The sequence below is a fragment of the Trichoplusia ni genome (assembly GCF_003590095.1).
Source record: "Trichoplusia ni isolate ovarian cell line Hi5 chromosome 1 unlocalized genomic scaffold, tn1 tig00001819_group0, whole genome shotgun sequence".
NCBI lineage: Eukaryota > Metazoa > Arthropoda > Insecta > Lepidoptera > Noctuidae > Trichoplusia > Trichoplusia ni.
The window spans coordinates 23,857-40,088 of NW_020799569.1; the positions used below are offsets into that span (position 1 = coordinate 23,857).

At 33.2% G+C, this 16,232-nt stretch overlaps 2 protein-coding genes across 2 annotated transcripts; one reads left to right on the forward strand and one right to left on the reverse strand.

Annotated features, from left to right (window-relative positions):
* Nucleotides 1–6,899: 6,899 nt before the first annotated feature.
* Nucleotides 6,900–9,437, reverse strand: LOC113506130 (WD repeat-containing protein 47-like). The gene is made up of 3 exons (XM_026888982.1): nucleotides 9,268–9,437; nucleotides 7,092–8,583; nucleotides 6,900–7,005 (listed from the first exon to the last, which is right to left on the reverse strand). Exons 1-3 carry the CDS (start codon nucleotides 9,290–9,292, stop codon nucleotides 6,900–6,902), a joined length of 1,623 nt encoding a protein of 540 aa, XP_026744783.1. The 5' UTR covers nucleotides 9,293–9,437.
* Nucleotides 9,438–11,238: 1,801 nt separating this feature from the next.
* Nucleotides 11,239–16,175, forward strand: LOC113506131 (dnaJ homolog subfamily C member 11-like). Its single transcript, XM_026888983.1, has 8 exons — nucleotides 11,239–11,406; nucleotides 12,693–12,867; nucleotides 13,018–13,099; nucleotides 13,339–13,458; nucleotides 13,838–13,965; nucleotides 14,242–14,433; nucleotides 14,662–14,875; nucleotides 16,037–16,175. Exons 1-8 carry the CDS (start codon nucleotides 11,338–11,340, stop codon nucleotides 16,155–16,157), a joined length of 1,101 nt encoding a protein of 366 aa, XP_026744784.1. The 5' UTR covers nucleotides 11,239–11,337; the 3' UTR covers nucleotides 16,158–16,175.
* Nucleotides 16,176–16,232: the final 57 nt, after the last annotated feature.

The window sequence follows — 16,232 nt, forward strand, 5'->3', positions numbered from 1 at the left end:
TAATCAAAACTATTTGGAAAGTTACTTGCCGGCAAGTCTGAAATAATAACATCTAACACGTTTTCCCGTTAAAGTAACAAGTTTTATACGACAAGCCCATTTAGCACTCAACCACAAAACTGCTACATAATGTCATCTTTCAGTATTTAAACTCTAAAAAAAACTTAGTCTTACAAAGAACTCACAAGGGATTAACATTCAACTGCAATTTGCTGAAAAAGATAAAAAAGAACAAAAATATAAATGATGTCAGCTTCTTTTTTAACATGTGTCATAATAAACTAATTGTCAGACCACTGAAGATGTATGGACTGCCCTTGAAATTATACAAATGCACAATTACATTGCGCACGGATGAATCGAGATGTTAATTAGAAATAGAACAATGCTTATTTATTTACAATAAATAAAGTGAAACATGTTTGTCTATATTTTTTATAGGTGTACAATGTGAATAAGTATATAATGTGTTCAGACATCTGCTGTAAAGTCAAAATAAAACAAAAAAAAACAGGAAAACTGGCTGGACTAGACTGGAAAAAGCTTTAGGTACATTTTTATTTAAGGCAACTTTTATTTCTAGAGATCTCCTTGTCTTTCAATAAAGTAGCAAGGATTTTGAACAACTTTTTCCATACCTACATATTTAGATGACATTATTGGTTGATACTAAATAGCAAACAAAAAAGGGTGAAGCCAAAGTAAGTAAGAACTAGATCGGATCATCATCTTAGATGATTCTTCTAAAATATTTTCGACTAAGTCTAGATACAGCAATTCACTATGAAACATTTGATAGGAACATTTGCGGATATACATATATTTAGGCTTCGTCTAGTTTGAGACCAGAGGGAAATGCGAGAATGTGATAAATATAATTATTACACATAAACAATGGCTAGCAAAACAATATATTGACTTGACAGATACTCTTTGCACAGAATATTACCCGTAAATACAAAAATACGTTGAGGAGGACAGATGACAGGTAAACCCAAATTAAAATTACCATTAAACTGCGACGTTTGTTCAGTCAACCTCATCACAACAAGATTTTATCCTGTAGCATTATTTATGTGATTGCGCGTTTTAAGTATTTCGAGTGGGCGAAAAGTAATCCAATCCAGTACGTTTGAAGGTCATAATTACAGTGTAGCAATAAATAAGAACAGTCGGAACGTTTTATAATAGAACTTGTAAATAAATTATGAACTAACTACATAAACAGACTGGTAGGCGTTTTTATGTATTGAAAGATAGTGATTTATGTGTCGTAAATGTTCAACAAGATAGTATCTGCTTCACCGATTTTGTTTAAGCAAGAGTATCGTTCATTTTAAACGATAAATTTAATTGGTATACTGTTGCCCCACTTATGTCAATTGATAGACACTTCAAACTAAGTATATTGATATGTCTGATTGTGTTTTGATTAGGACACGACTGTTTGTAAATATAATGTGAACGCGATAGCAGTGTGGGCAGTGGGCAGTAGCAAAAAATGTGGATAGAGTATGGGATAAAAAAAAACAGTTCAAACAACCCAAAAATACGCTTAAATGTTGGCTGTAACTGTACGAATAATACAAAACCTGTATAGCAAAAAAAAAAACTTTTTATAAAAGTCTAAAATATTATAAAAAACACACTGAATGATAAATACTAACAAAATTACTCATAAATAAAATAAACAAAAATATTATCTTATAAAAGTATCCAATTAAGGCCACTTCAGTATTGTATTTGGTTAATGATGTAAATAAATAACTGTCCCTTTTATATTCAACACCAAAACAATATGCATAATAAATGTAAAGAAGATGACGGAATCATTTTGTTTAAATATCCAAGGTCTTCATTAAAATCTTATGAATAAATATACTACGTATCTGGCACCCACGAAGTAGTGTATCATCCTAGTCAGACTGCGAAGAAAACCTGTAGTAACAAATTGCAAAACCAAAAACCTCTGAAAGGGGGCACAAATGAAACAAAAATACACTAAAAAGCAAAAGAAATCATCCTTCATACATTTTGCTATGTTCTTATATGTAAAAAGACATTTCGACAAAGTATAGTCTTTTTTACCGTCTAGGTTGTCCCTTACGTTTGCCAAAATCCTTCCAAAAATCAAGTTCAAAAATTAATGAAATCGATGAACTCATTAATTCACCAAATAAAATCTATAACAGATAAATGATAATTGAGAGAGATTAAAATATTTATGAAAGATTTATATTTTTTTTTTTTAAGTTCTTATGTCCGAAATTTCAAAATGTATCTTTTAACAATTATTTCATATAGAACTGCAAGCGTATCTCGCAAGGCGATCTCATCAATGCATTGGTTGCCTGCTAATAATATTATAGCAATGTTGCGTATCAGAGGTTTAATATGGAAGCTATACGTGAACATTTCTTGAACACAATGTCAAGGTTTATGATGTCACAATTTAGTAACCCTCCACTATGGTAAATAAGTGGTCTAAAATAATATTTAAGATTTTAGCAGCGTTCATTCGATTTCTTTCTTTTTAAAATAGGACTTCCGCACCAAGGAATATAATCTTTGATTCGACAGGGGGTTTAACAAACATACGAGCCTAAAATTGGATGAGAATATTTTTGTACTAACAACTTTTTACTTGCTTTACCAAGTTTTCTTGCTTTAAAATATCACAATTTTACCAGTTTTATTATACTACTACTACTTTCGATTTCAGAAAACGATTATATGTAATGAATGAATGTTGGCTGTATCTGTAAAATGACTAACTTATAAGGAAAATTCTCGAGTCACAGTGGGTAACCAAACCACAGTTCTCCGAAACGGCTCGACAATACTTATGAATGATTTTTATTTAAAAAGTCTTCACAAAGACTTATTAAGAAGCGCTATCCAAGCCTTCTATTTTTATTCTAATGTAAAAATATGTGTCAGCTATTTTAACTAACTAAATTTATCCTTAAATAAGCTGCCCTTTTACTGTGTTCTAAAATGCAGTACAGTATATATTATATGTTTTGACACAATCTTATATGATCAGTTTAATTCTTAGTTTATTAGGGTGAAACTGTTTACTACTACTGGAATTGACCGTATGTATCATCAAACAATTCCACTAATGTTTGCCTATTATAAGAAAAATGTTTACAATTTCTGCGCATTCTCAAATGATTTTGTTTATTTTTTCAACGAGACTCGATCAACACTAACTGTAACAGCATAACAACAACAGTTTAAGGTAAAATACATTTTCTAATTCATCTTTCTGTGAAAATTTGCAAATTTCTAGTGTATTTTTTTTATTTATAATAAATCTGATCCGGCAGTACTGAACCATATAATATGCAATCTTATTAATACTTAATGCTTAAAATTTACCTATATAACGCTGAAGAGTTTGTTTGTTTGTTTGAACGCGCTAATCTCAGGAAGTACTGGTTTAAATTGAGTTTAATAGACCATTAATCGAGGAAGGTTTTAGGCTATATAACACCTCACGCTGCAACTAATAGGAGCGAAGATACAATGGGAAGTGTGGAAAAAGGGCAGGTATAAATCATAACTTATATCTTCTAACCACGCGGACGAAGTCGCGGGCAACAGCTAGTATATGAATAAAGATTTACGGAAATTTCATAACATTAAAATAAAACATTTTAATGCTCTAAAATTCTAAAATAAACCTCAAAAGTCCGACGGTTTTGGATTTATAGCACGCAATAAAGTATAAAATAAAAACCCACAGAATTTGGGACATCTGTCGAAGGAACTTAATACATAGTTTGACGACTATCAACAAGATGATTGACGTTTTAAATGATTATTACCAAGAAAACAGTGGAATAACTGAGAATTTTTCAGATGACAACAGAGTAGGCATTCAATTAATGACAGAAAGTAACAATAATGCTGCAGTAAGTCATTATTTCGTGAAATTACAATCGTGGACTTAATATCTGTGACTAAAGATACTAGTCTCAATGTGTGAAACGTATTTTAAATTGTTATGACCGTAAATAGTTACCTTAGCGCTCAATAAATGTGTGAAACTCAAAAAAGGTATATAAGAACAATTATTTAGAGAAATAAATAAATTGTTGCAATTCTAATACACATGTCACCATAATTTTGTGTCTTGTAGTGTAGTTATTTTTAAAACTCAAAGAAATATAAAATCTAAACTGTCCACAAGAATATTGCTATCCAAACTAACAAAACCTCATATTTCTTAAAATGTGAATGGCAAAAAATTATATTTACGCCTAACGGCCGCTTTCTATATTCGATCCCGAATCTAAGATTCCGATCAATCCAGATTTTACTCAATCCCTCGATTGAGCTTGAATCTGCATTTCATTAATCGATCTCGTCTCGAAATCCATCGAAAAAGAACGGATAGATCGCCCTGCTAAACGTTTTGTTTTACGCATGTGCAGAAAAAGTACTTCAGCGATTATTAATGAGTAAAATGGTGGCTTTTTTCTTAGAGCTTATCTATTTTATGTATAATCACTAGAAATTGCAAAAAATACAAAAATAAAAGATTGGGAAGTCGTAGCGGACAAATACTGTAATTCTACCTCAAGATTAGAAAAAGCATAAACGACGATAAACGTTTATTGATGAGCAACGGAACGTCAGTCAATCAAAAAGTTGTCAGTCAGTTTGACATTAACATAATATATTTTAAAATCGCAAGTTTATTTGTTGTTTGTTTTTCCGATGTCTCAGTTATAGAATAGAATACAGCGGTAATATTCGAGCGCGTTCAGAATAAGTTCACGCGCCATCTGTACAAGAAACTGTATGGGGTGTATCCTTTCTACCTACTCATGGATCCCACTCTATTCTGGGCATGGTTTGCAATAATCAACTGTATATGAGACGGGAGGCTGCACTGGTCGTCTACTTGGTGAAGGTGCTTCGTGGAGTGGAGAATCATCCGGAAGTATTGCAGCGCTTGAGTGTGTGTACCGGACCGCTACGTTTGGCGGCGGCGAAGCCCGCACCTACTGATAATTCCTACAGCGAGAATATATTTGCTCGCCAAAGCACCTCTTACAAGAGCTCTCCACACCACCAACTTCTTCAAAATCAGACTGACGTGTTTATGTGTTTTTAATAATGTAATGTGTTTCAATTTTTGTTTAGTTTAAGTTCTTTGCTGTCGCATTAGGGTAAACCCTGTAATGATACTTCATGATTTTAAATAAATAAATCAAAACGAGAATATTATATTCGTTATCTATTCATTCCAGTATTACAGATATTGGTAAAAGTGTACTTAGTACACAAAAACTATAATACCGAAAGCAAAAAAGTTTAAGCGTCAGCTTATGCTTAGCAATCCAAAAGAATTACTGAGCGCTGGTCTTCAGCTTAAATCCTTGACCCCCGTTTACAAGTACAGAACAACCACTCGATACCTACATCACAATCACAATTACAAATTTTAAGGACAGAGTTTGTTCTACTTCGCTGTCACTACTATCCCAGTCCAATAGCTGAGCTAATACTTCAAGATCGCTATCACTATCACTTAAAAATATTTCCATTTTAACAGATTTCTCATTACAATCCGTAAAAAATTGGGGATCGCAATTATAGATCAAAAACGTCAAAAATCGATTTGTCAAAACCAGAGATCGGTTATAGAAAACGCATAACTGTCACTTTCATACAAATACCAATCTAAAATCTCGATCCGCCCTCCCAAAGATAGATTGAAGAAAAAGATCGAGAAAACGATCCATGGATCGGTTATAGAAACACTAAAAGTTGTAAATGGATTCAAATGTCAATCTCGATCCGTAAATTAGGGATTGAGATCGAATATAGAAAGCGGCCGTAAGTTATCTAATCTAATAAAATCGTTGAAAAAACTCCTTAGACGAAGGCTATAAAGCGCGTTACGTCTACGATATTTACCGCTCTAAGTAATTACGAGACTTTGTAAGAGTTATTTGTCTAATAAAATCAAATGCACGAGACGGAAATAGTCAATTCTTATCTGTAACGACCTAGAAAATCTTAAAAAAAATACTTCTATTTAGACCGTGAACGCCTTTCAATGAGAAATCTCTTAAAATGTAAATATTTACGGCATAAAATATTAAGATATTTATTTTAATCCACGGCGAAAGAAATTAAGCACTTTCATATTGTATTAAAAATAACAATACATTCTACAGTCGCCGCATACTTTATAACATACTTTTAATCACGCATGTATCTTAGTAAAGACTTTACAAACAAACAATAACGATTGATGTTACGTGAAGCTTGAACTTTTTTGTTACTTCGGCCATTGCGCTTATAAGGCAAGACGAGTTTTGACATTTATACTTCAGTTAAAACAATGGCCAAGGCTACAAACGATCAAAGCGGTCAATGCGCTTAAATACATATGAAAATTCTTACGATTTTAGGGTCTCCCATCTCTGGTGATTCGTTTATTTCGTTTTTCCTGAAACACGGGAAATTAACACTTTTATAACTTTTGTATTTTATTCCACTTGATGCACTGACACAAATTGAGTTGCATGTAAATATTTTATGCAAGGTTGCAAACGGATAAGACTAGATTACTTTACATATTACAATGTAATTTATCGGCTCGTTAGAGAAAACAGCTCAAGAGCAGTTGGCGACCAAACATTCAGAACAAATTGCTTGCTCGCTCTACCGATGAAAGTACACTAGTCCGTAAGAAAATTATTACTGTTTGCTGCTACATGCATGCACTGCATACTAGCAATCATCCATTTATCAATTACAGACAATATATCTTTGGTAACTGTAAATAAATGGATAATAACTGATTTTAAACTTGTTTAGGTTAAATATAAAATTATTCACGTAACGTTTTCTCACTGAAATTTAATGTAGAATAATTACCTGACAAACGGCGACTGCTCGCGGCCCTGATCCGGAGCCATTTGTTGTGGATTCTTGACAGCCAACGGAAAAGCTGATGCAGCATCACCTATTTGCTCCATCCTGAAAGCAAATGAAAGTAAATCTTTAAATATAACAATACATAAGTAACAGTTATTTTTATTTAATTCACTTGAAAATATAGTTACATTTTCTGTTGCCTCAAGTCGGAAGAGCATAAATTGCGAAGATAATCATCGCACTCGCGTTGCTTTTGTATTTGATATTCTTTAAGTAATTCCCTTCTAAAATCTCCATCGGCGCCCGGCAACATTGCCGCTTCAGCCTGCTGTGGCGTGCGCTCTGCGAGTGATGAGCGTTCAGTCGACGCTGCCGTGTTTGATATCGACGTCGACGCTGAGTAATCTTGTCCCCTGTGCTCGGGAGTAGTGGCGTTCGACGCACCGATACTACTAGTCTCATTTGTTTTCGTTGAAGCACTAAACTCGCCAATAGGTTTCAGCGTCTCGTCAATTGTCTTCAGAGACTCGTTTAATCCGTTAAATATACTCTCGGCATTTTTACTGTCGAAGAGTCTATCAACGGAAGTATTCATCAGTTTACTTCCCTTGATACCAGTGAGATGAAACCCAGCGAAACAAGACGACGACGGGCCATAATCTATAGCAGAGAGAGCCATAACTGCGGGATGCCGGGGAGCGCCGTCGGGAAGCGGACGTAGCGACCGAGTCATAGCATCAGCCGCCGAGCGGGGCCGTCTAAACGGCATCGCCAGATGGGGGAACGTCCGTGGCTTTATAGGCGTTACGAGCATGTGCTCCGTCCAGGACGTGTGCAGAGAAGGGCGCTCTAACTTTTCTACGTCAACATTTAACATTCTCTGTTCAAATGGAACGCTAAATGTTTCTGCCGGAATAGATTGCAACCATGACAGCAAACTAAGGTCTGATTCATCAAAACCAGATCCATCAAGTAGTCTTGAAAAGTTAACTTCGTTTGATTGTGCTTCTTTAGAACCCGTGGCTTTTGCTTGACAGTAGTTGACACACGACTCATATAATATTCCTTTAATAAGTAATTGCATTAATCGGTCATTCTTTGCACATTTCGACACGGAACCGCTGGACTTTTTGTCACATGGCAAGAATTGCTCCACAAGAGGATACACCTCCCGAAAACACTGAACGCGTGCGTTGCTCGGATTCCATTTTTTAAACTGTGCGTGGTCCGTAATACTTGGTAAAGTTAACAATAAACATAAATTTGAGTATTCTTCTTTTGAGGGTGCTAACTTTTCTAAATCGCTAAGAACTTTTACAACTTCATCTACGATATTTTCAACATTATTATAAGCTTTAATTTCAGATCTTATACATAACAGTTCTATATACTTATGTCTTAGGATTGCGTAGTTAAATTTGTCAGCTTCGAATGCTTTTAGTGCACTGAGTGGTTGAATGAACTCCAAAACGTCATCCCATTGTCCGTCGAGGATTAGTTGTCGTAGGAACAAAACGTCATCCGCAAAATTGCCATTTATTACACCGGTTTCACGCTCTAGTGATAGTTGCGTAATGTGCAGGTCGCGGTTATGTAGAAATTCTAGGGCCAGCCGAACTACGTCATCCTCGCGTAGGTTTAGGTGGGTTGACGGCATTCTGATAAATAAATGTCTAATATCTGTAACAAATAAAGTAATAACTAAGTTTGCTAGAACACAAAACAATGATTGATACAACTGGAAAACTGTTACTAATCTATTGTGAAATATTTTTATCCGAAACTTGCTAAATGGTATTGCTAAATAATATTTCAGCAAAAGTGTTTCACACTTAGTGTCTGGTGGTCTGTTGATTATGTTTGAGTTTGACGCACAAGGGCTTAAACAACCATATAATACTTGAAAACACTCAAATACCTTGCAACTGCACACTTTCTAATTGGATCAAATAAATGTCTGAACTATCAGACAGGCTTTATACCTTGATGTTACCATTCAAACCTATTGTTAAAAATTTATAGTGGTATTTATTTTCTTACTGGTTAGAAATGCACGTCTATTTTTATTACATTTTCATCTCACATTATCAGTCTAGTAGGTTCTTTCATGGTTTTATTGGTACTATGAAAATTGTACTTAAAAAAGTCTTGCTTGTTCAAATCAAATGAACATATTTCTAGCTCACTTATTGGTAAAAATCTAAATGACAAGTTTGATTTATTGGTCATTAGATCACAATTGTACTAAATGATTTTCCAATCCATTCAATTAACCTCTTTTAAACATTTATGGTGTAGACAATTTAGTATGCAAGATACAAAATATGCAAATTAAAATAAGTAAAAGTAAAACTGGAAACAGACCTGTTGTACTGGCCTTCCTGTACATAATAACTAGTTGATTATAAAACTTTTAAAACAAGATTTTTGAAAATGTTCTCAAATACTAAATCAATCAAATGTATCCAACCATTTTAAGAACTTGTAGTTCAAATTTCTTTTTGGAATTACACGAATTTGTTTCTTTTGTTACAGTGTGTTAAATTCAATATCTATATGATCGTTATTCGGATACAATTGATCTCTGTTATCTTATCAACAAATGATTATTCAGATATCTAGGCTGATGAAAAATTATAGATTATCCATTGTGCTACTCTCAAAATGAATAGCTATAATAATCATACAATTTTTAAAGTTGCAATAATATTTTATGTGTTACAATTGTTTCGCATTTATGAAGAGCATATAAGATGGACTGGAATTGAAATTACTTTAACTGAACACGGTTTTAAAAAATTGGTTACTGTTTCAAACAAAATGCAAAAGGGATTCAGTTCAGTACTAACTTCCTCATATTAATTTGTTAATACAATGGTCAGTTGTTATAAAGTTTATCTGTTATATACTTGAAAAGGACGACATCCCGGAGAAAAGATGATTTATGTTGAGATATTGAAGAAATATTTGTATGCTATGAGGAGATTTAAATATTATGTGTTTATATTAAAGAAAAACCTATGTCATTGTTCAGTGACACATTAATTCACATCTGACCTATAGGTTTTAAATTCACAAACAAGCATTGTGTTCAAGATTTTCTGTAATACTTTCCCACTTATGTTATTTGGATGAATATCTTTTTTTTTTAAACTATGCAATGGAAATAAGCAGATATATTTATAATTTTATGAACAAAGGCTTGGTGTAATCACACAAAAATGCAACATATTAGAGCCAAAAAATGATTTTTCAAAAATATGTAGTCTATTTAATTAGAACGATTATAATATCACGATACTTTCACACAAAGTATGCTAGTATGAGTAATTTATGCTCCTGCAAGGGGAAAGCCTGATGTGTTGCTTAGTGAAATTATTGGTGCATCTCTGACATATCACATACCATTAAGTGAAAACTTCCGGTTAACTTTGACAGCCCCAATTAAATAAATATCTTTGGACGCGTTATATTATTTGCCGCAACGATTCAAAATACGAAACAGCCATCTTATTAGACAAACTCAAAACAACTAAGCCCACCTACACATTTTACGATTACCATAAAAGCCATTGCCACATTGTGATGATAAATTCCATAAGTATTTATAATTAGTTTTAAGCTGGTTTTCGAATCAAAATACAAATTTTACAGTTATAAGAATTAAACTACAATAAATAACAACGTAGACATAACATTTTTACCTCAATAAAATATGCTGGTGACTGATACCGCTCGATCAAATATTTCACAAATTATTTTCCTAAATTAAGAACATTAATTAACGGAACAAATGAGAAAATTATTCAATTTATTCCACATTTTTAACGGGAGAGAGAGCAGATCACAGATTAGAATTGTATAAAAATATAGATTGTCTATGCTTGCGTCAATGACGTCTTACAATCATCAAGATACTGGCGACGGCGAATTGGCGATTGGCAAACAGCAATAGAGAATAATTTTAACAAAATTGGTTCTACGTTTGGATACACAATCATGAAATAAAAAGGGTTTATGATTATAATATTATAAGCTAGCATTTTTCCTCTAAAAGTAATTTACTATATAAGAAGTTGAATTATTACAAAAAGAGATTGAAGAGCAATTGTAGAAGCTGAAGGAGAAGCAGAGTTATCTGTAAAATAACACCGACAAGGGCGCGAAGCGCTGTTAATAGCTGCGCTTCGCGGAAACTAGTATAAAATACAAATTGATTTATCTAGGTTTGTTTCTTTAAAGTTTCAATAACAGGAACACTGGCGATTTATAAGTAAGAAGAACATTTTTATTTTTTATTACTTGTATTATCTGTAGTACTTAGGCTTGCAGTGGCGCCCTCGTTCTGTCATTTCAGCGGCAAAAGTAACATCTATCACTGGAAGAGCTGATTGTTGATTTTTTGACTATAAAATTATATTTTTACAATAGAAAATGGATGAAGAGGGCGATAATCTGTTACTGGAAGATAATTACTATCAGCTGCTAAATGTTTCAAAGACGGTAATTATGAATCACGTGCATTTTTTATATCCATTTAGTATTTTACAATATCAATATTATATAACGACAGAAATCAAATCGTTAATCGTGTAATACTAGTATCATGTAGAATTTCGTGAATTACCTAATAAAATTTAATTTAAATTAATTTTCTTTAGATTAATAATACCTAACTTTTAGGTTATAGACGGTGCATACTGCTTCCGATATTCGCAACTTTAAATTTTATTTAACGCGATTATTGTCGTAAACACCTAATAAACAACATGTAGTTCATAAATATATGTCATTTTTCAGACATGTTTGTGCTCAGAGTGGGTGATGCAATGTTTATCTTTAGTTAGCACAGTGTTACTGTGAGTCTACTCTTCCCTTTACATACAGAACAATTAGGTTGTTTAAATTGTTGGGCACAATTGTATCAAACTAGGGTAAAACCATAAATGCAATGATAGATCAGGTTACATTCTGGCTATGAAACAAGTCATGTTTGTTATGTATTTAAATAAAAAAAAAACATACTTATGTTGTGTAATATGAAAAACTTTAACACAAATCTAAATCTATTTATCATATTCATATTCTTAGTGTTATTACATGATTGTGCAATTCATATTGGAAAATAGTATAAATTGAAAATAAATGCCAGCAATAAAATAACATTAACAAAACATTAGAAAATCATATAGGAACCTTTGATGTGTAACTGAAAACTACAAGATAAAAACATTCTGCCTACTTTTCATTATGTAGTATTTTTCTTGATAAAAATGGCAGTACTTCATTTCAAGCTGTTGTCACACAGCATTTCTGTTTTCCAATTAGGATTAACTGATTAAGTAGAAAATTAAAGTAAATATCCCAATATCAAAAATATTTTTATACAAAATAAACATTAAGGAATAATTTCAACCATCACAATTATCTTCTTACATTGAGTTACAATAGTATTTATTTTAGTTAAAGCCTGTGACATGTGGTATGCAATAAACAGTATTCTATTCTAATCTACAATGTATTTCATGTCATCAAGATCACACTAAGCAACCATTGTGACTTTGAAATTTAGATGTAAATTTGTTCCAGTCTAAAGGCTGTGACATCTATGATTATAATATAATATGTTTGTTAAAGTAATACTATATTGTATTAAAATAATTAACTTAATAAAAACTTGATGTCTGTGTATGCCAACATACGATTTATAGCTTGGATACTTCATATAACTTCATGTTAAAGATGGCAATAAATTTATGAATTAATACATCCTTCTCATTATGTTACAGGCAACTCCAGAAGAAATAAACAGCGCGTATCGCCGGTTTTCGCGTATGTTTCATCCCGACAAGCACAGCACAGACCCTAACAAACAAAAATGGGCCGAGCAAATTTTCAACAAGGTGAAAGAGGCTTACGAAGTGCTTTCAGACTCGCACAAGAGAGCCATCTACGATACTCTTGGTAAGGTTGATGACTTTGCAATACCTTTGCTATGAGTGGTTCTATTTGCAGCTCTGCATATTTGAATTAAGTTACTACCATTATGATATTGAATAAATTGTGGAATTCTTGAAATCATGTTTTTAAAGGCGTGTCTTCTTTATTTTTCAGGAAAACGTGGTTTGGAAGTAGAGGGCTGGGAAGTAATATTCCGTACGCGCACTCCCCGAGAAATTAGAGAGGAATATGAGAGGTATAATAGCAGGTTTTTTTTCTAGAATTAATGTACATAATAATTAAGGGTATTTTCCAAAAAAAATTGATGGGTTACATACGCCAATTGTTTATTAGCATCCAAAAAAGTAGTTATTTGATATGCCAGTCACCCTTAATTCTTACTTATGTCATGATAGCTAAATGGATGTTATAACCATCTTTCGTGTCTTGCTTTTGAAAGTTATGTGTTGTCTTAAGTATGTGATTGTTTTTCAGGCTGAAACGTGAGAGGGAGGAGCGAAGACTGCAGCAGAGTGCCAATCCTCGCGGCACCATCACTCTGTCTATCAACGCGACAGACATGTTTATGAAATATTATGATGAGTATGAGATTTTGTAAGTGTTGCTTATTGTCATCCTTTTATTTGCAAAAGTTTTATATTTTATATTTGTTAGGAACTAAACCATTTTTATTGTTGTTTTTTTTTTGTTTCCCTTAATCATTCGCAATAATTCATCAGTTTTACCAATCAGTCTTGGTCACAACATTATTGCAATTATATTATTAATACCAAAAATATTGCAGATTTCTTTAGAGGAAAAATATGCTGAGACTTGTTTAAATGAATGTTCTACAGCTATGGGAACTGTAAAGTATTGTCAAGTTAAAATTAAACGAGATTTTTTTTCTAAAATGTGCTTCAACCCAAGCATAAACTTTCTGACATCAATCATAGTCAATTCAAAAGTTTTAATTCCATTGTATTTATTGAAGGGAAGACACGACCATCATACCAAATATTGAAGTATCAGGAATGACCATACAACAGTCAATTGATGCGCCCGTCACACTGAGAAACACAATGACTCTGTCAGGGAACATATCAACACAAAATGGAATAGGTAAGTAATGGCTAGATATCTAGTCACACAATGAAAGTCGCTATTAGCTATCTGCCTAAAATATCAGTACTATTTCACAGTTTATTTGGTGGGACGTACCAACCCCATAGTTACTTTATTGTATAATGTGCTTTACTGACTGCTTGTCTTTGTTGAGTTTTCCAATCCTGAGTGATTAAAGTATTGTTGGAAAATTCATTATGGGATTAAGTCAAATGTATATCTTTCATTAATCTAACATAATGTTTAAACTTTACTACTAACTTTATTTTTTAGGTACCGGGTCCGTTAATTTCTGCAACAGAAACCTAAGTTCTGAAAAAGGTTGGACTGAAGTGGAGTTTGGTATAGGAAATGGGCCACTTCTCGGTTTCAAGATGTTCAGGACACTGTCCCGGCTAATGTTCCTGAACTGTGGAACCGTGTTGCAGTTTACACCTAGAGGAATTTCACCTAGTCTTATATCAAGTAAGTCATGACTAGCATAAATTACCAAGAATTGTTATTTTGATCTTTGCTTGTTTAATGTCACAAAATAAAAATAACTATTACTTTTTTATGCTGTTTACTAGTAATTAATATTTTTTTAAAGTAAGGAATAAACGTGTGAACTTCTATGTTAATAGAACAAAAACATTGCGTACAAGTTAACACATATTTCGAAAACTATATTTATATTTTCTTATTCTTCTCCAGCTATGGCACTGCAGCTAGACGCACATTCAGTGGGGTACCTAACGTACCGGGCAGGCGGTCAAGGGGGTTCTTCAATGACCACAATATATGTCCGTGACTCCGAGAAGTATCACACGAACACAGCGATGCAGATCGGCAACCCACACTCCTTTATATCATTCAATATCATGAGGAAATTGCCGCAGCATGATATGAAACTTCGACTAGCTTTGAAGTAAGTTCTATTCATTCCTACGGGTAGTATATTGGCGAATCTACTGACAGCTTTAGCAAAATTATTAATATACTCAGTTATATAGGTAAATACGGCCGGTATTGACGTTTACTAACTACTTTTTTAATCTGCAGGTACTATGCAACACGAGTAGCGAATTGCCATATCTGTGAAATCCTTTAGCAAATTTTCCAGCAGATTTTCAATGCAGTGCTTATTCTTAATAATCCTTAACTTGTATGATCAGCAACTAATCTATGAATGAATGCAGATTTATGATCTGCTTTAGACTGTTTTTGTAATATTTCCTGAGGAATGTTTGTGTTTAAGCTACTTTGTTTCTCAGTCATTTGTTTATGGACTGCTGTTCCTGAATGTACTTTGTGTCAAGAGCAATTAAAATGTTGTGAACTAGCTGGATTGGCTAGCATTGTGTTTTTTGCTTATGAAAGGTAGCCTCCGTTGCGATAACATGCATTTTTATCCTGCCGTGCGAAAGTTAAACTACCTTACTTACATATTATAGTCAATGAACTTAAATGCACTTAGCATTAAAATTCAGTCCGAGACGGATGAACAACAATCACACAAATATTGCTGGTACAGTTATCACATCACATTATTATTGTAGAATTGATATTGATGTAAACTGACTCAGATTCCAATTACCTAGTATTTGTTGATGCGAATGTTCAAAGAAAAGCATGATTCGCTGTCTTATGTGCTTGTTAATGTGATTTAGAATACGAATTATTTGAAGTATAATGATTATCTCCTATAATTAAAGTATTGTCGTCTATCGTCGATTATTTATTTCGCTTGCTTATTTTCCTAAATGCGAATTTGTATTTTTTATTTCCTTTTTTTTTGTACTGCTATTTGCTATTGCAAAGTTGATATTGCTGATATCATATTTGGCCTGGCAGTTTTTATGTTAGGAAAGCCCCTGATTATTTTTTTAAAACATTGTCTGCTCCTAAGCCCTTCATGCCCAAAACTGGGTCTATAGATAGTTTTGTACAATAGTATTGAGTTATAAATGTTTTCATAGGTCTTGTAATGATCTGTCTACCATGTATTGATGTGATATTTTCTTTACGTTAATTGTATGTATACCCTGTTAAAAACACGGTTTACTGATAGTAATGAAATGTTTCACAGATTCGGTACGTTCGGCGCTATAGCCGAGTATGGTGCGGAGAAGAAGGTGTCACAGAATAGCAGCGTTTCGGCCGCTGTCATGCTCGGAGTACCGAGTGGTGTTATGCTAAAGCTCAAGTAATTCCTTAAATATATTTCTTTTCGAATACTGTTCTTATATGACATTCAGATACAAGAGCACGCTTATTATGTAGCT

Bases quoted from the DNA above. Each gene is read 5' to 3' on its own strand.
- LOC113506130 (XM_026888982.1), bottom strand. From the start codon at position 9,292: ATGTACAGGAAGGCCAGTACAACAG. The intron at 8,584-9,267 runs GTCTGTTTCCAG...TATTTGTTACAG, and splicing joins CAGGAAGGCCAGTACAACAG to ATATTAGACATTTATTTATC. The intron at 7,006-7,091 runs GTAACTATATTT...ATTTGCTTTCAG, and splicing joins GACTTGAGGCAACAGAAAAT to GATGGAGCAAATAGGTGATG.
- LOC113506131 (XM_026888983.1), top strand. From the start codon at position 11,338: ATGGATGAAGAGGGCGATAATCTGTTACTGGAAGATAATTACTATCAG. The intron at 12,868-13,017 runs GTAAGGTTGATG...TTTATTTTTCAG, and splicing joins AGCCATCTACGATACTCTTG to GAAAACGTGGTTTGGAAGTA. The intron at 13,966-14,241 runs GTAAGTAATGGC...TTTATTTTTTAG, and splicing joins ATCAACACAAAATGGAATAG to GTACCGGGTCCGTTAATTTC.